The 23,569-nt window shown below is 35.8% G+C and overlaps 1 protein-coding gene across 1 annotated transcript; it reads left to right on the top strand.

Moving 5' to 3' along the window:
• The first annotated feature begins 682 nt into the window (after positions 1-682).
• On the top strand, positions 683-23,538 carry itpk1a (inositol-tetrakisphosphate 1-kinase a). Its single transcript, XM_048206523.1, has 11 exons — positions 683-1,037; positions 1,180-1,276; positions 3,728-3,752; positions 8,925-9,050; positions 9,208-9,325; positions 15,769-15,867; positions 16,066-16,106; positions 18,119-18,284; positions 20,792-20,859; positions 21,528-21,690; positions 22,218-23,538. The coding sequence occupies exons 2-11, from the start codon at positions 1,182-1,184 to the stop codon at positions 22,517-22,519; spliced, it is 1,203 nt and encodes a 400-aa protein (XP_048062480.1). The 5' UTR covers positions 683-1,037; positions 1,180-1,181; the 3' UTR covers positions 22,520-23,538.
• The last annotated feature ends 31 nt before the right edge of the window (positions 23,539-23,569 follow it).

Here is a 23,569-nt window from a genome sequence, read left to right as displayed (position 1 = left end):
GCCCTTCTACAGGAACCACAAAGACTGCACAAATGTAACTTTAGCTATATTTACTACATTTGAGACTTAAGCTATTTATGTTTTTAGAATTGTTAGCCTATATTAGTGGTAAATGGGGATAGCATAATTATTTTGAACATAAGAAATGTAAATTAAACACAAAATAATCAGTTTTAGGCCGTACACACAGGATGACTGGTCTTGTGCCTAATATATTTTTTTCATAATTTTCAGTAGCGATAAAAGGTAGAATACACGTTTGTCAAAACACGTTATACCAAATAAACAGGCGGGAACGGTCGTGTTTGCTGGAAGCAGGAAATCATAGCAACGTGACGGTGTGGGACAAATATACATTATATCACAAAAATATAGTGTTTTGTTTACAAATATTTTAGATAATTGACAGTCTAACGTTACCTCGTCGAAAATTACCAATAGAAATTACTTTAAAAAAAACTCCATACCCCTGCTCTGTTAAAATTCAGGGTTACAACACTCTACCACTCTAACCAGCCGCGTCTGGTTTCCTTCTCACTTCTTATTTTAAGAGATTTGAACTTTGGTACAACCAAATACAAATGAATGAATACTGGAGCAGTTGTGTCACAAAAACCATGCAAGTTTTACCATAAGCCCGCCTCTGAAAGAGGGTGTGTCTGGGCAAGCAAGTTTCGTTGCTGCCCAAATGGCCAATCAACATTACATCTCTAATCGACAGCATTGCCAAGTAATGGACAGACCATTTGGATATATAAGGTTTCCACATGTGAAGTTAGACAAGGGACACACGCGCAGGTTTCATACTGTGATGTGTCATGATGTGTTTGTTATGTCGATACGTGTTGCTGTCATATAAATAATGTGACGAAGTTGTCATAAAATTGAACTACTATTTAGAGAGAGGGACACGCATTCTGGAGGACACTAGCAATACTGGATGGGCTATTGACAGCAGTGTAATCCTGTGACTTCTCGAAAGGAGCGAAACTCGAAACTGATCAGAGCGCATTGATTGAGCACATTGATTCTGTCAGGTAGGTTCAAATTTTATGTATTTTTGACATTAACCACCAAACTATTCTTGCTTTTCGTTTAGTCACGATACCTAAACAGCTGCTGTTCGATTTCTTTATTAAAACACTTAAAACAATTGGACTGACATCTCTCTCTCTCCAGAGATGCAGACGTTCGTGAAAGGAAAGAGAGTTGGATACTGGCTCAGCGAGAAGAAGATTAAAAAACTCAGTTTCCAGACCTTCGTGGATTTGTGCAGGTGCGTAAAAGCGCATCTCAGCGCGAGCCAAGAACTGGGAATGATCAGTCTGTCCAAAATACCTATGGCAAGCTGTTTAAATATCGAACTATGTACCTACTAGATTTATAACTACTTATTTACAGAGCGGTAAGTTATGTAGAAGTGACGAGTAGGCTTTTTCAATTTCACTAGTTCAATTAGATGGTAATAGCCACTATTCACTTCGGACTAATGTGTGTTCCATTTGTTTACTGGTACATATTTACGTTTAACTATTCACGAGGTGCGTGTAGCTATTTCCTTATGAGATACCATCTATTTCAAGTGTGACTGAAAACGTTTCTTATCTCGCTAGTTACAAGTGTTTTTACTTGTCATATTTCAAATACAATTCTTGCTAGTAAGAGTAAAATGGTACTAGTAACAGTTTGAATACATGTAGCCTATATTATATAGCTACTAGCACCTGTTTAATTGTTGCTAGGTAAACTGGAATACATTTGAAATGCTATACTAGTTGAAATTAGTAGTTTAAATCTCAATCTCTTGTTTTTTAAACACAAAAAGTTGGTTATTTAATGGTTATTTGACACAATTGAAATCACTAGTAGCAAAGAAATAAGAACTAGTTGGTAGTGATTGAAAAAGAGTCACTGTTTGGGTTTCTTGCTACTAATTAAAAAAAAAGTGTAATTTAAAATATATACTAGTTATTTTTAAGGAATAAATGTTAAACTGCTTGCTATTTAATATTAGCAAAATAAGATATTTACAGCTATCTGGAGAAGTGTCAAAACATGCGTGTAGAGTTTATATTTACTACTTACTACTTACAAATTCAGTTATAGAGAAATGAAACAAATGGGACTTATAGCGTTATAGGATATAGGGAACATGATTCATCACACCTCCTCATGGCCTCTTGCCTCATCTTTCGTACAACAGTCGTCAGCACAGTCTTGGTCACTTTACTGTATCCAGTAAATGTAGTAAAAACTCATTACATAAGACTTCACTATTTCTCACTGTCATCTCTGTTCTAGTTTTTACTTCTCTGAACAATCTTCTCTGAAAAATGTAAATGTAACTCTCTTCCCTGCAACCCTCTGCCCTTCACCCCAATAAACCATGACTCTAATGGAAGTCAGTATGGATTTGAAATGTATCTACACTCTCACTGCATCCATCATATGATATTTTCAAAACATAAAAACATGGATATCCTTTGTCAATGCGGTCAATCTACCTGTCATTTGCTATTCGAGGGAGTCCCTACTCCCTGCTGAAATTTGTGAAATTGCTTATAAAAAAGCTAGAACTTATAACACTGTCTTGGGATTCTCATAATTAGATGGCTATAAAACTCTGTGGAATTCTTGGTCATAAAAAGACAAAGGCCTGTACAAAGTTCACCGGTTACCTGGATAAGCACCAGGCAGTCGAGCAGTCTTCAATTTCACAATTGACTTTCGAAGTAACATTGCTTGCATATCTGTTTAGACTCCCTGCATTCCTAAGAGTCTGCAGCAAGATTGTGCCTGTTACTTAACTGATTCAAAGCTAAATCATGTGTTACCCAGGTTGTTCTGCACTGCATTGTCATCAATATGGCTTTAAAGCCATAAATGTTCTGTTTGCTGAGGGAGGACATGCCTTAGATGCGTATCAATGTGGATGATGTATCGTGCGTAGGCTATATGACATTTGTGAGTGAATGTTGCGTGTTTTTGAGTTAATGTAATGCGATCTCCTTTCTTTCATGAGCATGTTTTTAGCTTACAGATAACCGGTTTGCAATGGGATTTTGCCTAAGCTTGTGCAACATGTTCAGTGATTTGTTATTCTTTCTGACTGGCGTTTTTGTCTTGAGACTTTTGTTGAAAGGCTAAGATGTTTTCACTTTGTTCTGAGGATTTAGAAACAAACTACTGACTCGGAACTACTGATAAACTGCCTCGCAGTGCGTCATTCACGTCGACAGGTTTGTCAGCTGTTAAAAACAGTGTGCATTTATAGTTATTTTCAGGGTCTTTTAAACTTGATGACCTAATGAATGACCTTCATGAATTTGTAAAAAATACAAAAAATACAACATAAGAACTGATCCATAAGACACATTGTTCATTATATGCATCGTCTGGAAATGGAGAGGAATGATGCTTAATTTCAAGCATGTGTGTGTATTTGTTTGTATCATGATTTCATGGGGGGGGTTTTATTTGTTTTTTGGAGAGGGAACTTTCAGTCCTATTTGTGTGGGAGACAGCAGTTCAAAGCTAAAGAGGGGCTGCTTTTGGGTTACTAAGTAACAGGATTTTTTCTGTCTTGTTGAGTGTCATCTTTCTAATAATTTGTCTCATTGTGAAGTTCTCATTATTCCAAATTCAAGTCAACAATGCTCTAACTACATGTTACATGGAATCGATATAAAATATTCATAGTTTGTCTTTCATCTTTTTTGCTTTCCAGGAAACAAGGCATAGAGATGATCCAGGTAAGACACCCATTTTTCTTTCTTTTATATGGCTTTTCTATGACACAAAAAGCCTGCCCATCAATGTGAGGTTGGTCCCACAATATGATTGTCAGCATCTGCTCTAAACATAACAAACATGCCTTTCATTAAATGAAAATGAAGCTATTATGCCTGGGGACACTTCAATTCAATACATTCTATTGCTGTGAAGTGCATTGCATTACTAGACTTACATACAGTAGGAATTCTACATTTTGAGGTTTGTATTGCATAATTATAAATGACTTGCTTAACAGTGCTGGCATTGCTTACTGTAATGCCATATTATTAATGCTCATACTTTGATTGCATGAACTTTTTTTGTGTGTGTGGCTGTTTTACTTATCTTTGCCACTGAATAAATGCCAGTAAAAACAGCTTATAGAGACTTTTTTTTTCAACCACGGCCTAATATAGCCTAACATAACAGAAACATATAAAATTGCATGGAAATTGCACTGATTAGCCTTTTCTTGGCAAATACAGTTTGTATCAGGCCGATCAGTGAAAGCTGAAGCATTGCCTTAGATTATACTGTATGTTATTTTTCAGCTTATCAAGTAATTCTATAAGGACATGCTGAGGACATTAGTACAGTGGGATAACAGAGTACACAGGGGTCTTTAAAGGGATAGTTCAACCAAAAATAAAAAAATGTCCTAGCTCTTGATAGCTTTATTATGGTAGTGAATGGGGGACAAGATTTTGAACCCCCCAAAAAAATGCATCCATCCATCTTAAAAAATAATCCATACGGGTCCAAGGGTTTAATAAAGGCCTTCTGCAATGAAGCAATGGGTTTTTGTAAGAAAAATATCCATATTTAAAACTTTATAAACTAAAATAACTAACTTCCGGCAGACAACCATACGCATACTGCGCAAGTCGACTTGCGCCACAAGAGTAAGCGCTGACGTGATGTAGGATGTAGGACGTGAAGTGCCAGTACTCCTGATGCTCAGTTCAAAACGCATTCCTGAAGAATTCCTGAATCAAAAAGCATTCCTGAAGGTCTTCGTACATGCAAAATGTCGGAAGTGCCGGTATGCAGTACCGCCAGTTTTCCTTGCATACCGGCACTTTCGACCTGTTGCATGTACGGGAGGCCCACCGCACCCTCCCTTCTTCAGGAACGCATGTACCGGCCCATTTCAAGCACTGGGAGTATCGTAAGCTTAGACACCTCTCACGGTTTAAGTAAGGCTGTGCAACAAACTCAAGCTCTTCTTCTCTTTTATTGAAATCCTCATACATTTCTCTGTAAAATTTCACATTTTAGACTTCTGGTTGGTGACTGGTGTTTTGTTTTGCTCTATCCTATGCGCTGCCGCATTTGTCATTGCGTCATGCATCAGGTCACGGTTACTCTTTTGCCGCAAATCAATGCGTACGGCTGTCTCCTAGAAGCTAGTTATTATAGTTAATAAAGTTTTAAATATGGATATTTTTCTTACAAAAACCTATCGCTTCACTTCAGAAGTAATTTATTAACCCTCTGGAGCTGTATTGATTATTTTTATGATGGATGGATGCGTTTTCCTTGGCTTCAAAACCCCATTCACTACCATTATAAAGCTTGGAAGAGCCAGGATGTTTTTAAATATATCTCCAATTGTGTTCATCTGAAAGAAGATAGTCATTTACACCTAGGAGGGCTTGAGCGTGAGCAAATCGTGGAATAATTTTCAGAATAAATCTGTCCTTTTTGATAACAATTGCTCTATAAATAGATTCACCTGCAATGTGTCCATTTTGTTCTAGTAAGGAACACCTGGCTTTGTCAGGAACGAGAGCATTGTATTTTTGTCTTCTACAGATGTCCTTAGTTTCTTATGCCTACAAAAACAATTAGTACCCCACTTCTAGTGCCGATAAACAGAACATGAACTGTTCTTGCACGACTTTTCTCAAGTTAGGCCATCACCGTGTTTGCTCAAGGATTGAGATTTAACAGCATTATTGGTATTTGTTGAATGATACTTTTGCATTTCCTTCGCTTCACCTTGGCATTGATAAATCATTAGATGCATGACTCACAGTGATGTAAAAACCATTAGAATGTATAATGTGACAAGTTTAAAACATTATTATGATTTTGTGTGAGACCACAATGAAAATCTGGGATTTAAAAATCTATTTAAACACTTTTCACTAGTGGTCTCAGACTTTTGGACCCTGCTGAATCTAATGCTTTATTTTGGAGTAAATGACTGGCTCTTTGTGGTAATGTTTTTAGCAGACATATGAAGGCAGTATTTGCACATTCCAGTAGGACATGCCCTTGTCAACCATGTTTATATTGCGGTGGCCCTGAGATACGTAAGGGCCTCTTATAACAAACTAAGCTGGTTGAAGTGAAAATGAGGTATAGATTTGCTTGCAACCACAGACCTCAAGGCATATCATTGGTTCAAAAAACAAAACGAAACAAAAAAAAGTATGTTTATGGACAAACATTGTTCTTTACTGTTTTGTCATGGAAAGTGCATTAGTTATGATAAAAACTGTCGGAACACAGTCACATTGTTTTGTTTTGGGACTTGTATGTGAAGGCTGGTAGACTAAACCAAGGTCCTTGTTCCTTCATTCTGGTCTTTTACTAGAGTCAGACCCTTATCAGTGAAGCTGTCTGGATGACTGAAACACTGAGGGCGTTTCTCCACTCCCAGGATGCATATTAAACATCATTTTGCTATCCAGCATGTAGGGCGTGGATACCAAAGACAGTAAAGAATGGACTTTGACCTGTTTGCACATCATACAATAGGCTACCCAGCTGCACCCAGTCATAGATTTTATATGGTCTGTAAAGTACTTAACAATCTAACAATCAGTCCATGGGTTAATCACTTTAGACATGGGGAGTGTCATTAATTTGATTAAGATAATGCGATCATTAAATCATTAAGTAACTAAAAGCGATCATGGGGAGACGACTTAATTTCATCACTTCATGCCATCACTTATTTGAAAATTAATATTTTGAATATCTCGCATGATTTATGGCTTTGGGTGTATTTTCTGTGGGCAAAAAAGGTAAAAAGTATTTGTCGGTCATCATATTCTGCCTGTCCTACTTTGCTTATTAACCTATTTTATAGGTTCATAGTACATTTATATATAGTTCAGAACTGCAGTTTCAGCTTGTCACCATAGAGATAAGATAATTACACTTTCTCAAAAACACTTGTTTCAAAAATATAATAACCCAAGGGTCAGGAGAGCCAACATAATTATCCTTATAAACTAATAGCTTTGTAAGATTATGAAACTATCCTTATAAATTGTCATTTTTTTGATCATTTTTTATTTTATCAAACATTTGGGGTCAGTATGAGTTTTTTAATGTTTTGAATGAAATCTTTTATGCTCACCAAGGTGGCATTTATTTGATCAAAAATACATAATATCGTAAAATCTTACCATTTAAAATAACTTTTCTATTTTAATATATTTCTTCAGTGTCAAAGGGTTCTTCAGGAATTATTCTAATAGGCTGATTTGGTTTGTTAAAAAGAACTTAAGTTTATTTGAAATAGAAATCTTTTGCGGTTTTATAAATGTCTTTACTGTCATTTTTGATCAATGTAACGCTTCCTTGCTAAACAAAAGTTTGAATTTCTTTTTAAGAAATCTTACAGACCCCAAACCTTTGAATGGCAGTGTACATATTGACTAAATTATTTTTGTATTGTCGGGACTCTCGTAATTGATTAAACCACACAGTAATCAATTTTGAAAATGCCAAGAAAATGACATAGAAGGATGTTTTGTTTGCCGTAACCTCCTTGGTTTACACTTAACTTGGTGTAATGTTGGCATGCCCCTCACTGTTTAACAAAAGTTAACGGCAAGTTATATATTTAGTTCTGTTTTCAGGAAGAAGTCTGTTAGATGGGGAGTGGAAATAGAACAATGATAATCTAGCAAAGCAAATAAGGCCTCGATATTTCCAGAAAGCAATATAGCTCTTTGCCTGTTTAAAAAGCTACTTTAAATAACTAAAACGCCAAGACAACATTAATGTCATGTAGCGCATGGCTGTCTCATGTTTTATATCAGATGATGTGTTTATCAGCTGAGTATCCTCTACAAAAAGGAAGTAGAGGGGTCTTCTCTCTGAATTCTCACAGTGTCTTTGTGGAATCTATGTGTCACTTTCTGTGTGTCATCTTCTTCATTCTTTGTCTCTGTTTTCGCAAATTGTTTGTCACACATAAGCGCTGGCTATTACAATGTTTCCAGGCATTGTCATCTGAAACAGAGCCATTTAGGGAATAAGCTAATAAGCCTCTTAGGATTACCACTTTCTCTTTTTCTGGTGGGCCATGCAGCACAAAGTCCTTTATTTGGTGCTGCCTGGTCTAAGTATTTTAAATAAAAGTGCACTTAGAGATGCCCACATCCCCTTTTAACTGCCTAGGTCATGTACAAATGCCTCTGATGTTTGATGAGAACCGTTGTGGTCTGATCCAAAATAAATATTTTCTCATCCCCAAAGGTTAAACCCAAAGGGACCACATGTTCTTTGTAGCCCCAGCAGCCATTCTCAATGTTGACGACATGTAAAGCATTCATAATACATTGTGCTGTCTGTCATACACTGGATAGTAAATCGTTTCTGTACTATTACCATCATATTTATGAATCTGAATTACTGTGAATTTAGCTTTCTAATGTCAATCAGAGTTTGGTAAATGAACACAGGCTGAGAAAACACAGCCACTTTCCCCATTCCTCTTTCCTCGTGGTGATGTGTTTATCTGAGAGTCCCAACCATGTATCTATAGGGGTTGAGTCTTATAAACAGAAAATAATCCACAATCTGGTTTAGCTGTCAATTATGCATTGGATTTGACTGACATGTTATTCTGTATCTATTTGCTCCATATGTGAACTGTAGAATTCACTTTGTTTTCAGAGTTTAGCAGTACAGATCACACCTCGCAATTAGCATCACGTCATAAACATCTGTTCTTCAAATGTCCCTCTTGAGCAAACTGAATTTTGTGGAAAAACTGGAATTTTAAAATGTAGGCATGATGTTTATTTTGTCAACCTGTTCAGTGGAATTTGCTAATACTTCTCCCAGATGGTTATTGCTGAAAAATGGATGTTTACTGAGCTCTTGGCCTTGTTCTCCCGGTCTAGCTGGATCTGAGCCAGCCAATAGAGAAGCAGGGTCCATTTGATGTCATCATCCACAAGCTGACTGATCACATTGTTGATGCTGACCAGAATGTCACAGAGTCTATGCTACTTGTTCAGGGTGTTCAGGTAACTATGCAAATCAACTCAAGTATGCCATAAACTTGTCATGCTTCAATCATATATATATATATATATATATATATATATATATATATATATATATATATATATATATATATATGTATCATTGAATTTCATTTGAATTTTCCATGTCTTTTTCCAGGACTACATAGATGCTCACCCTGAAACAGTGATTCTGGACCCTCTTCCGGCCATTCGTACCCTGCTGGACCGCTGCAAGTCATACAAGCTAATCCATAAACTTGAAGACTGCATGCAAGGTCTGTCTACAGCACAGATACACAAAAATACTTGTATGTGATGAAATAAGGCAAAGTACAGCTGTGCTAAATACAGTTATTAATAATGGCCAAACTATTTATAGTGGTATCCCCTATTTAAAATTAGCCGACCCCTAAATGGTATGTAAAGAGAAAACAAATTGTGTGTGTTGTCAGTTAGACGTGCTCTTTCCATTTAAGTGGGCTGAAATAAGATGGAAATGGACTAGACCATTGACAACATTTCCACTAATTCTAAATGTTGTAAAGGGATCTATAAACCAAGCCTTTAGATCCTCCTTTGTTCTTCAGGGGTGAACTATCACGAGGAGGGCAGGTTTTTGCCTTTGCGCAGGGGAAGTGTGAGGCTTATGGAGGGCTTATGTCCTAAAGCTGCTGAGTCGTTCATTCTTTGTGCTGCTTGCGCGCCGCATTCACTGGCCACAGAAAGAACAGGAGGCCCGCCGGCTCACTACAAGCCAACAGAATCACCAGCTGTGAGAATGGCGTAGTGCCTAAGGAATTCCATCACAATCTGCACTCTTATTCAAAATATTCAGCCTAAACATTTCCACATATATTTGATCAAAAATACAAGAAAACGGCAATATTATGAAATATTATTACATAAATGGTAACTGTCAACTTAAATGTTTTAGATTTTAATATATTTTAAAATGTAATTTATTCCTATGATGGCAAAGCTCAATTTTGTGAACATTTTTTCAGGATTCTTTGAAGCTAAAAACAGTATTTATGTGAATAGAGTCTAAATGTCTTTTCTTCTGTCACTTTTGATCAATTTAATGCATCTTCTTTACTAAATAAAAGTAGTCATTAAAGGCACAATATGTAAGATTTTAAAATATCCAAAAACCGCTAGAACAGTGGTATATATTTTGTTGACTTGTGTACTCACATTATCCCAAATGTTAAGAAGAATGTTTAAATCCAGAGAAATAAGCAATTTTAACCAGGACATGGAGCATGTCCGTGTGTCGCCTATCAGTGACATCATACCCGCGTTACTCTTGGTTTCCGGTTATATTTTGTAGAAACCTTGGAAACACCAAAGACGCTTTAATATATTATGTGTTTTATTAGATAGGTAATATTTGGATAAATTAATCGACAGAAAACTAATCATGTTATATAGCTCAGCACAATAAGTCTTATTGTTTAAATCTTTTTTTCTATTTTTACAGCGAGTACCATGTTTTACCATGCCTAATATTGATCTAGTTTACTGCAGTGTGCAACAGTTGTCTCAAAGTAGCCACCGAGCGAACACAGAGTAGCACTAAAACAACTTTCAACACACAAATGTAACTAATATGATAAAACAGCGCTGCTTTACCCCACATACACTTGACCGGAAGAAGCAGAAGCAGCGACTGTGGTATAATAAAAGTTATGCTGCTCTCGTGTGTTGTGCTCAACTCTCATTAGCAATCGCTCCAGCGATTCATGCTTCATGAATGATCCTGCTTCATACAACAGTAACATTAATAATCTCATCTGTGAACACGAGTCCCATCCTGATTCTTTTCCACCGGCTGTAGACGTGAAGACAACACATCCCAGGATTCAGCGAAATCTAGGCATCATCAAGTATGCCTTTGTTTTGAATAAGCGACCTCTAGTGGTGAAAATATACATATTGTGCCATATTGTGTAAAAAAAATAATGAAAAAAAAAAACACTTACTGACCCCAAACTTTTGAATGGTAATGTACAGTGGAGTTTTAATTTGAATTCTTTTAGAATTTAGTACAGCGTTTTGATTACAAATTATAAAATCAGGATCCCATTTTGAGTCAAACAGTTAATTAAATAAATTAAAATTACCATGAATTATAGAATATCTTCTTTGGTTTGTCCCTGTTTTGCTTTAATGACAGCCACACCCGAGCTGCATAAACTCCACAAGTTTGAGTAAACCTGAAAATTATAATTGAATGGCTTTCATAATTGTTCAAGGAAAAATCTCTTGTATTCAGATCAGAGAATCCGATGTTGTCCAATCAAAACCATATCATTAATGTTCTCCCAAGAGACGTATGGGTACAGGAGAGTCAGCTGAATGTTAAGTGTGAAGTTAACCATCCTCCTTGGTGCTTCCCTTGTCTCTAAGAAAGAGACGGCTCTGTTTAGGACACAAAGGGAGTGACTATTTTATCGGGCTCATTCACCAGGCAACCGCCTCTATGGCTATTAGCTTATGAAACAACACTGCAAGGGATTCTGGGAAAAGAAAGATAACAGCTCATATACCCTGTGTATTACGCAAGATCCTTTTTGAAATAGCTCAATTGCCCAATACATGCATGTTTGGCTCTATCAGCAATTGCCATCAATGACTGATTTTGTTAAATGAGACATTTTTCCATGAGTTAATCGACCGTGAGTCCATATGATTTGATGACAACAAGCTGTCATGGAAATGTTTGAATGTAAAACAAGTACTGCAATACATGACATAAATTTATGTTCTTACTCATGGGATTTGCAGTAAAGCTCAACACTAATCTTGAGTCAGTTAACTTGGTTGTGTAAATTGGTGCTCATCATGTGGCTTCATAATGAATCATAATCAACTCATATCCCCAAAAATTAATATCCATATCCACATGAGTGCACTTTAGTTTATCTTATACATAATTGGCACACATCGCGTTGCTTTGTTCGGCGTTTGTGGCTGCTTTAAAGGTTACTGCTTGTTTGATCAAATGGATTCATGTTCCTTGTCTAATGTGAAATGTGATGCTTTAAATCGCTGAGCTGCGTGGAGCCACTCAACTTAGAAAAAGATTGTTTTTGAGGGGCTATAAATAGACTGCACTTTCGCTCTTAGAAAAAAGAAGCTGTTTATAAGATTTTATTGATGGTTGAAGATCAAAAGCAGGCTGAAAATTCACAGATACCTCAGCGGTTTAGTTTTAAATGTTTCCATGGATCCAGTAGTAATATTATCCTGTAGAAAGTGTAGTCATCACTTAAAATGTGTGCAGGCTACACATCGTTAAGATCCCCGTCCAAGCTCACTGTCTACAAGGAGTTATGCTCAGGGTGTGCTGGTTAATCTTGTCAAGATGTTATCGTCTGGCCTGTTAGAGAGAGAAGGTGAGATGAAATCAAAACACAGTGAAGAAAGCAACTGGGGGTTTAATACACCACCTTGACCTTTACAAACAAAATCAGAAGTAGGCCAAACATGTTTAGGTCCATCAAGAAGATGTTTGTCAGAGCTTTCTTGACATTGACGTAGAGTTTCTGTGTTTAAATCTTAATTTATTTCTTTATATTTAAAAAAAACTGACTAACTTAATATGATTGCTAATAATCATTTTGTTTAAATATAAAGAGCTTAACAAATGTATTAGACTACCTGTCATAATAAAGAGAAAACACAAATATTTAGGAATCTGTCAAAAACTTTAAAACTAAAGATTTTATTGTCATGTATGAGGCAAATAACAAACTGAAACAACTAAATAGTCGGTAACACTTTACTTGAAGGGGTGTGCATAAGACTGACATGACACCTTCATAATCTTGACATGACATGTGTCATGAATATGAAGGAGGTTTTATGAATGTTTATGACAACTGTCATTAAGTGTCATTCGCTCAATTATGTCATTTTTAATGCAAAGATGACATTGTTTGAGATGTCTTTGTTACGACAACTTGACATAAACCAACACATCATAACCTGTCAGTGTCTTTGTCATGACAACTTGACATCATTTAGCTTCATGGGTTAACATTACATTAAACTGTCATGTGGTTGGTTTTGACATGAGGCCATTATAATAGTGTCATAAATATGTATCTTGAGCTCAAGTACAGTGGTACAAATTGAACTTGTCATTAAAATGTCATTAAGTGACAATACTCTGACAAATAATTTTATAACAGCGTCATGACTATTTTTCATTTCATGTTTTTTTTGTTTTTGTTTTTTGTTTTTTTAAGTTTCCTCCAACAGAAGGTCAGATAATAGACAATTTCAAATTTCGTAAAAAAGATGACACTGTTATAAAATAATGGTAACACTTTATTTTAGGGTCTTTTAACTAGTTGCTTATTACTATTAGCATTCATATGGCTAAAATATTGGCTGTTTATTAGTACTTATAAAGCACATATTAATGCCTTATTCTGCATGATCTTATTCTACATTCTTAATCCTACCCAATACCTAAACCTAACAATTAACTATAATAAGCAGTAAATTAAGAGTTTATTGAGGGAAAAGTCATAGTTAATCGTTTATATATGTGTTCCCTATACTGAAGTGTTACCAAAATAATGTAATGTAATCTTAACCCATAAAGCTAAGTAGTTTTTTAAGTTTGATAATTAATCTGCTATGTCATGTTTATGACAGGTTATGATGTTTTGCTAATGTCAAGTTGCCATGACAAAGACACTGACAGGTTATGATGTGTTGGTTTATGTCAAGTTGTCGTAACAAAGACATCTCAAACAGTGTCATCTTTGCATTAAAAATGACATAATTGAGCGAATGACACTTAATGACAGTTGTCATAAACATTCATAAAACCTCCTTCATATTCATGACATGTGTCATGTCAAGATTATGAAGGTGTCATGTCAGTCTTATGCACACCCCTTCAAGTAAAGTGTTACCAAATAGTCTTTACACACAAAATAACCAAGACATCATATATTTTATTTTTTATTTTGTATGGCCTCCTTCGATCTTGATAAGACCTTGCATTCTTGCTGGCATTGTTTTTATGTACTTTTCCACAGTCTCTGTTGTTATTAACTTCCAAATACTTTCTAGTTGTTCCCAAAAACTTGCTTATTATTAAACTTTTGTGCAATCTGTCTTTGAATCCATTAAATCACAACAATAATTATATTTTAGCATTAGAAACACTACTGTGACTAAAGAGATTACACATTCTGGTGTGGATTAACCATTACAACATTTATTAATCTTTGTTAATGTTAATTTCAACATTTACTAATACATTAAAGGTGCCCTAGATTCAAAATTTGAATTTACCTTGGCATAGTTGAATAACAAGAGTTCAGTACATGGAAAAGACATACATTGAGTTTCAAACTCCATTGCTTTCTCTTTCTTATGTAAATCTCATTTGTTTAAAAGACTTCCGGAAAACACGCTGATCTCAACATAACACCGACTGTTACGTAACAATCGGGGTGTACGCCCCAGTATTTGCATATGCCAGCCCATGTTCCCAACATTATGAAAGGCATTAGACAAGGGCAGCCAGTTAACGTCTGGATCTGCACAGGTGAATCAACAGACTAGGTAAGCAAGAACAACAGTGAAAATGGCAGATGGAGCAATAATAACTGACATGATCCATGATAGCATGATATTTTTAGTGATATTTGTAAATTGTCTATCTAAATGTTTCGTTAGCATGTTGCTAATGTACTGTTAAATGTGGTTAAAGTTACCATCGTTTCTTACTGAATTCACGGAGACAAGAGCCGTCGCTATTTTCATTTTTAAACACTTGCAGTCTGTATAATTCATAAACACAACTTCATTCTTTATAAATCTCTCCAACAGTGTAGCATTAGCCGTTAGCCACGGAGCACAGCCTCAAACTCATAGAGAATCAAATATAAACATCAAAATAAACACTTTACTCACATAATTCGAAGCATGCATACAGCATGCATGACGAACATCTTGTAAAGATCCATTTGAGGGTTATATTAGCTGTGTGAACTTTGTAAATGTGCTGTAATATAATCGAGAGCTCGTGTGGCAGGGAGCATGCGAATTAAAGGGGCGGCGCGCTGAAAAAATCAGTACATAGTTAATGATGCCCCAAAATAGGCAGTTAAAAAAATTTATTTAAAAAAATCTAGGGGGTATTTTGAGCTGAAACTTCACAGGCACATTCAGGAGACACCTTAGACTTATATTACATCTTGTGAAAAAGCATTCTTGGGCACCTTTAATAAAATCAAGAGTTGTATTTGTTAACATTAGTTAATGCACTGTGAAGTAACATGAACAAACAATAAACTGCTGTATTTTTATTAAAAAGCGTTAACAAAGATAAATGAAAACAGTAACAAATGTATTGCTCATGGTTAGTTAGCATACATTAACTAATGTTAACAAATGGACCTTATTGTAAAGTGTTACTGTTTTTGTAGAGTCGCACCATGTGACATTTTATAACCTGAACCAACCTTGCCTTGACAAACTATCTGATATTGTTAACTTTGGTTTTTCCTAAAGACGTTTTTCAAATATTAAGCTGTGAAGTTTGTTAAAGTGTATTTAATAATATATATATATATATATATATATATATATATATATATATATATAAGAACTGAAAAGCATGGTCATCACAGAAGATGTGTATTAAGTCACTGTATGTATGAAATGCTTTTTTAATGTGTGTTTTCTGTAGATGACAGAATCTGCTCACCTCCATTCATGGTTCTCAAGAGTGAATGTGGCACTGAGACTCTGGAGCAACTCCACAAACATGGAATCACATTTCCTTTCAGTAAGTTTGTCATTTAAAATCAGTAGTAATCTTCATGACAATTTACATACATAGATTTGCACACATGGCTCATCTCATTCAGAACAGGGGTTTCTCTCAACAGTCCATTTGACTACAGAGGAGCTGATTCTTATATATTTGCTCATGTGTACTGGAGCGACAAACATTTTCACACACGCTATTTCTGTTTGATTGCAGTCTGCAAAACCCAGGTAGCTCATGGCATTAACTCCCATGAGGTAAGAAGACACACACTCCAGACTTTACTCTCCTGTAACCTGCACTATTTTTCATATCTCTAACGTAATAATCTACAGATAAGTTTCTATTACATAAGGGGTGCTTCACTATATTAGTTAATCATTTCTAATGTTGAATGGTGTCTTATTAAAATGAATAATTCTGGGCTTGAGTATCACAACTTTTTATGCAGGATTTATAATTTAGTAAAGCCTATTTTTGTAATATATTTTTTAAACACATATTTTCTTTGCCATTTTGACAACCACTTCCACCTTATAGAATACTGGTATAAATATTACAATTTAGCTTTATTTGGAGTATTGCACAATGCACATTTCTTAATAATAAAGGGTTAGTTCACCCAAAAATGAAAATTGTGTCATTAATTACTCACCCTCATGTCGTTCCAAACCCATAAGACCTTCATTCGTATATGACTCGTCCATAGACAGCAATATAATCAACACTTTCAAGGTCGGGGAAGGTACTAAAGACATCGTTAAAACAGTCAGCATGACTGCAGTGGTTATACTTTGTTTATAAAGTGACGAGAATACTTTTTGTGTTCAAAAACACAACAAAATCTTCTCTTCTGTGTCATTCTCATACGTTGTTTACATCCAGCGCTTCCAGGTTCTACATCAGAACGACGACTTATTGTTGGCCGGCTCCTGCATCAGCATCACACGCATGTGTCATGCTGCTCACGTGTGCAGCTTTGGCCAATACTGAGCCGGCATTCGGACGTAGACACGGAAGCCTTCACTGTGCTTACTGCGGCAACTATGTAATGATAATGACAGGGAAGAGAAGAGATTGTTGAATAAAGTCGTTATTTTTGCGCAAGTATTCTCGTCGCTTCATAAAATTAAGGTTGAACCACTGAAGTCACGTCAACTGTTTTAATGATGTTTTTAATTACCTTTCTAGACTTTAAAATTGTTGATTATATTGTTGTCTGTAGATGAGTCATATACCTCTCATATTTCATCAAAAATATCTTAATTTGTGTTCCGAAAATGAACGAAGATGTGGAACGACATGATGCCAATTTCATTTTTGGGTGAACCTTTAAGCCTAAAATGTGTTGTAAAATCACCATTAGTAAGGATACTATGATCTCTGTGTAATATCAGTCTTTAAATGCAAGATATTTTTAAAGTGTACCTAAAGTATACTTGCAATAGTTCCATTTTAGCACAATCAAATATACTTCAGTATATCTTTAGTTGGACTGCAGCACTACTTCCGGATAACTAAAGTGCATTAAGTTCAAAATGAGTTGTTCCAGTTTAGCAGACTTTAAGTATACCAGTTTAGAATACCAAAAGTACAGTTGCAGGGTATTTTATTAAGTACATAAATATGTAAATTGTATACTTTGCATAAAAGAAAGGTATTTCAAATACATTTTGGTATATTTACTTTTCAATTTAAAAACAAAACAAAACATCAATTGTGTATTTTCATGTCTCCCCCTATAAAGAAAGAGTAATCCCAGAGCTCTCATTGCACTGAATCACAAGTAACCCTGCTTTCCTCGTGGATGATTAACAGGGGTGCAGCCTCTGTTGCTATGGTGACCATATCTTTGATTCACAGTGACTAATGTACAGGCAAAGTCTCCGATCACTGGCATTCCTTCAGAATACTGCTTGAAGACACTAGTAACTCTGTTTTACGGTGTTGACAGTGAGGGGTGTACTAGATTAATGTGTCACCACCGACTGCTGAATGACTGTGTGCAAACAGGATAATGGTCATGTGTTTTATGACTGTGAGCACATAGGTTTATTTAGCTAAAGGAGATAAAAGGAACATACATGGATTGAGGGGGTTTTGCTGTGACAGTTTTAGTGTTGTGAAAGTACATGTCTTTTATTTGACTTTCCTCGTTTGCTCTTTTCATTTCAAGATCACAAGAAGAATCCATGTATTGTATCATGTTAATGTATAACCAACCTGCTCTGCAATGTGTTACGTTGTTGGTTTGGTTTCTGCTCTATAGATGGCCATTATATTCAGTGAGGAAGATCTGAAAGACATCAAGCCCCCATGTGTCCTCCAGAGCTTCATCAACCATAATGCAGTGCTGTATAAGGTGTTTGTAGTGGGAGAGGCCTACAGTGTGGTGCAGCGGCCCTCGATTAGGAATTTCCCATCTGGACCCACAGGTCAGTTGAGTCACACCGACACCGATGGACGATTCAAAGTATTTGATGAATGTAATTTGTTTTGAAGTATTTTACTTGATAAGTGAATAAGAAGGCAAACTCTAAGAATCAAATAGTTTCAATACTTGAAACTTTCATTAGCGCCAAATGCACTATTGTTCAAAATGTTGGGGTCACTAAGATATTTTTGAAAGAATTTAATATTTTTATTCATCAAGGACACATTATATTGTGTCAAAACAAAAGTGACAGTAAAGAAATTGTTTCTTGAGCAGCAAGTCATCATATTAGAATGATTTGACTGGAGTAATGATGCTGAAATTTCGGCTTTGCCATCACAGGAATAAATGACATTTTTAAAATATGTTATTTAAAGGTGATAGAGAGGATTTTTTCGTCGACTGAGAATCCAAAGACTGTTAGTGAGTTTTTGAAATGAGCGCATGCGTAAGAACAACCCCCCTCCTTCACAGCTCATTTCAAAGGAACGCCTCCCGAAACTCGTACACTCGTGGTGTTTACCACCGGCATTCGCTGTGTCGTGTTAGTGGATTCATTATGTCGGACTCACCGCAGGTAACTCATAATCTGCAGTTGTTACTCCTGTCTCCTGACAAAAACATTGCATGCGGCGCCTGTGGAAAGTTACTGGAGCGCGCAGCCACGCACGTCTCTCACAAGGAACGTCACGGCAGTGATTGACAAGCCAGAGGGCCAATTGTTTACGCGATGATCGCATAAACGATTGGCTGATGTTTTTAAGGCCCTACCTCGTGCACAGATGATGTATATTAATATTATTCCTTTCAGTGCACCTAATAAAGTCTTTTATCAGTTAGTAAAGACAGTTTCAAGTAATATTGCAAAAATGTATAAAATAAAACATCCTCTTTAGCACCTTTAACAATATTACTGTTTTCACTATTTTTTGTTCAAATACCTTGGTGAGCATAAAAGACTTCTTTCAAAAACAAACTTTTGAAAAGTTGTGTATACAGTTTTATAATAAATTACTTTGTATTCATCAAGGTTCAAGTTCTTTCATGTAGAAATAAAGACAAATCGGCAAATTGCACTCTCACAGATGGGGCACAAGTTCACCGGGCGGCATCAAAGCCAATAAAAACACTTTATAGGGTGCCAGGTTGAAGAATTTAGACATCGGGTCTCTTTCGGTTACTTTTAACCATACACACAGGCATATATGCTAACAAACCTACTTAGTCTGGAACTTTTTATAAGGTTACCTTATGTTTGAAAGCTGTATCAGAAACAAAGTGAGATTGACATTAATGGCACTCGTGAGCAAGCCTGTGTGATGGCGAGGCCTCTCAGCCTGTCTCGACCATTCTGTCAACATATGTTGCTGATGTTTAGACCCTTTCCCGCTCTTACAGAAAAGTGGTTTATTTTGTCTTTGACGTGGAATTCATTAAATAAGCAACTCAAAGCTTTTCTTCTCAAATGTCAGTGTGGTTCGGTGAATTATGCCCCTGATGGACAATCAAATTCACTGTTGCCCAGATTTTGTCATTTTTGTTGCATAAACTTTACATAAAATGAAGGATTTGGGATTTTTCTTCGCTGAATAAATGTAGCTTGAACGGACAAAAAAAATAAAAATTAAATTAAAACAAAATATGTTTACATTATATACACTACTATTTTAGAAGGTTTTATTAAAAGTATAGGTAAAACTGTAGTATTATTGTCATTTTTATTTTAATATATTTTAAAATGTAATTTATTCCTTTGATGGCAAAGCTGAATTTTCAGCATCATTACTCCAGTCTTCAGTGTCACATGATTCTTCAGAAATCATTCTGATATGCTGATTTGATGCTTAAGAAACATTTTTTATTATTATTAATGTTGAAAACAGTTGTGATGCATACTATTTTTGTGGAAACCATTATACATTGTTTTTTTAAGGATTATTTGATGAATATAAATTATGGTCCCACTTTATATTAGGTGGCCTTATCTACTATGTACTTGCATTTAAGTTAATCATTTGATACAGTGCACTTGTGTACATGCATGTTTTTACATTGTACTTATATTTTAAAAATACCTGCATGTAATTACATCTGTAATTAATTTCTGTAATTACATTCATAATTACACTGTTCACCCCTTCCTTACACCTTATCCCACCCTTAAACTTACCCATACCACCAAAGCTTTCCCTAACCTTACCCGTATCCCACCTCAGTAGCAGCAAAAGTGTTTTGCAATTCAGTATGAACACAATAAGTACATAGTACTTATTTTTTGATGTCAGTACATAGTAGTTAAGGCCAACTAATATAAAGTGGGACAGAAATCTTGTGTAACAGTATAAATGTCTTTACGATCTCTTTTGGTCAATTTAATGTGTCCTTGCTGAATAAAAGTATTAATTTCTTTAAAAAAGAATTATAACCCCAAAGTCTTGAACAGTAGTGTAAAAAGGTTTATAGTCTGTATTTCTTTGAAAACTGAATAATATGTTTTTTATCCTCTAGACAGGAGAGCAATATCTTTCAACAGCCATCATGTGTCCAAACCAGAGTCCTCATCTCACCTGACCTTTGTAAGTCAACAAGCCTCATATTTATTACTCAAGTAATGCTTTAACCTCTTCAAGTCAAGAAAGATTATGCTTTCCTTCAATTAGACTTTTTCAGACTGTGATGATGCGTTTTAACATTCATCAGCATCATAAATCTTGCAAAGTTTTTATATATATTTTTATTTATGTACATTTATAACATTATACTTTGTATTATATTAGCTTTGCATTAAATTACAAAAAAACTAGTTAACTCTGCTGTGAGGGTGTTTCTAATACAGCGGCTGATGGTCAAATTGACATCATTCTCTATTTTTTTTGTGTGTGTGTTGTGAAAACACTATTGTGGAGTTTTTTTCTTTTGCTATTTGAACAAATGGTTGTAGTCTCTTACAACAACACTTAGGTCGCCAGAAACACGAAACCCGGAAGTGTGAAAAAGGCTAATTAAACTTTGCTGTAAACATTTGCATGGTACCTGGAAACATTGAGTGAAATCATTCAATTTAGACATTTTATTTTTAATCTAAAAAACAGTCCTGTTCAGATTTAAATGAATGTTTCGAATGTTTATATATAACTAAAAAGCACGTATAAAATGTTTTTGCATTTGTATTGAATAATAACCACCGTAAATGTTCTACAAACAGACATTTTATACTTTTTGTGCCTTTTCTGGTCTCCTCTAGAGGGACAACATGGAGGGCCAGTACTGGGCACCCAACAATGATGTCATTCAAAAAATTTCCAGAAGGTTACGACAGGCCCTCGGCATTTCTCTGTTCGGAATTGACATCATCATCAACAACCAGACCGGCCAGCATGCCGTCATCGATATCAACGCGTTCCCAGGTACGTGCAATTCCTCACAATCCTTGGAGTGGGCAATATATGTTATCTTTATGCACCAAACACTATTCCCACTTTCAAAACCAGCAATGCAATAACAGACCACATGGTGTCAGTATGGAATAATAAAGAGGCCTTTTCATATATATATATATATATATATATATATATAAACTGTTCACTTTCTATTATTCAGTTCCAAAGGTGTGGAACATTCTAGAAGGATAGGAAAAGTAAATTCATTTAAGAAATCTAATATTATCCACAGGCACAGCTGTGTCTGTCGGCTTACAGTACATTTAAAAGCCACCTGGCCTTCCCTCTGCTTGTTGCCATGGTGATCTTGTGTATGTAGCAGCGAACAGCACTTTGATATCTCTCAGTGGTACATCCAACGAGTCCCGTGACACCGCAGGAGTAAGACAACAGATGATATCTTCCATTTATTGATCTGCCTCTCCGAGCATTCACAATCCTTTCACAGTCCCATAAACTACTGTAATCTGAAGCAACCTTCATTTTTCACCCAGGTTACGAGGGAGTGCCTGAGTTTTTCGATGACCTGTTGAGTCATATCACCAGCGTCCTGCAGGGTCAGGCATCTAGCGGCGCAGCATGCGGTCATCTGAGAGTGAATGGGGTAGCGCAGAGCCCGTCTGTGGCCTGCGGGATGCACTCTGGCTTGCTGGGAAATGAAAGCAGTTGGTTGATGGACAGCGAGGGGATGAAGAAAGGTCCCCATCAAGGACTGAGTTGCGCTGGTGCTTGCATGGCTCCAAACTTTCATCAGCATGGCAGATCTAATTTAGCAGCGGAGACGTCTTCACAGTGACACGGAGAGCCAAAGCAATATGAATATTTCATTACTGTTCACAAACCAGATGAACCCTCATCAAAGGGTAGATGTATAGAAAAGTCCTTTGTGCCAAATGTGAATTGTGTTGGAAATGATTAAATGTGTATTGATTGTCTTTTCATTTATTTAATGTTTGAAAGGGGCAACCTGATCTTAGAAATGTATGTGATTTTTTTTTTTTTTTAATGAATGTTGCACTGAACATGATTTTCTGAAAAAAGGGCTTTGTGGAGGAACAGAAAATATTATTAATGTTAATATATTAATGAGATACTTGAAAGAAAAATAGGTGTCATGATTTGGGTGTAAGACATTGCACTATTTAAATAAGTGTCCAGCTGGCTCTAAGGCTTTCTCTGAAGGTAAGATTTTTATAAGACTAATCATTTCACATCTAGAGGGCCGGGAAAATTTGTTCCTTCCACATTGGCAGGTGCTATGAGATTGTATAGGGGTTATGCATTGATTGCAAATAGAAAACAAACAAACTTACATACTATGGAAAGTTCACCCAAAAATGAAAATTCTGTTATCACTCTGTCATCATGTTATTTCAAACCTGTATGACTTTCTTTCTTGTGTAGAACACAAAGGAAGACATTTTGTAGAATGTTTCAACTGTTTCGGTTCACACAGTTAAAGTCAATGGGGTTCAAAACAACACTGAAACTTTCACTGAACAACACTTTCATTGTATGTAAAAAAAATAAATGAAAAAAAGCTAATTTTTCAATATATCACCTTGATAAATAATGACAGTGTTCATTATTGGCTGAATTATCCTTTCAAAATCATTGACAAATGTGTTAAATTTGCTATTTTGACAACTGAGTTTGTTTGTTGGTCTGTTTTGTGCCCCATCGCATTGTGTTGTTCTTGTACATGATGTATACTTTGTAAATATGTTAATTTCTTTTTTTGTGAGACAAAAAAGAGCCTCTGAAATAACACAAAACAATGAAATGGACAATAAAACCAAACTTAAACACTGGGAATTCTTTGATTCATTGTTTGTCTGCCATGTTG

This window comes from Megalobrama amblycephala, linkage group LG11 (genome assembly GCF_018812025.1).
Source record: "Megalobrama amblycephala isolate DHTTF-2021 linkage group LG11, ASM1881202v1, whole genome shotgun sequence".
In the NCBI taxonomy this organism is placed as follows: Eukaryota; Metazoa; Chordata; class Actinopteri; order Cypriniformes; family Xenocyprididae; genus Megalobrama; species Megalobrama amblycephala.
Note: the sequence above shows the minus strand (reverse complement) of the source record. Positions and strands in the feature narration are given on the sequence as shown.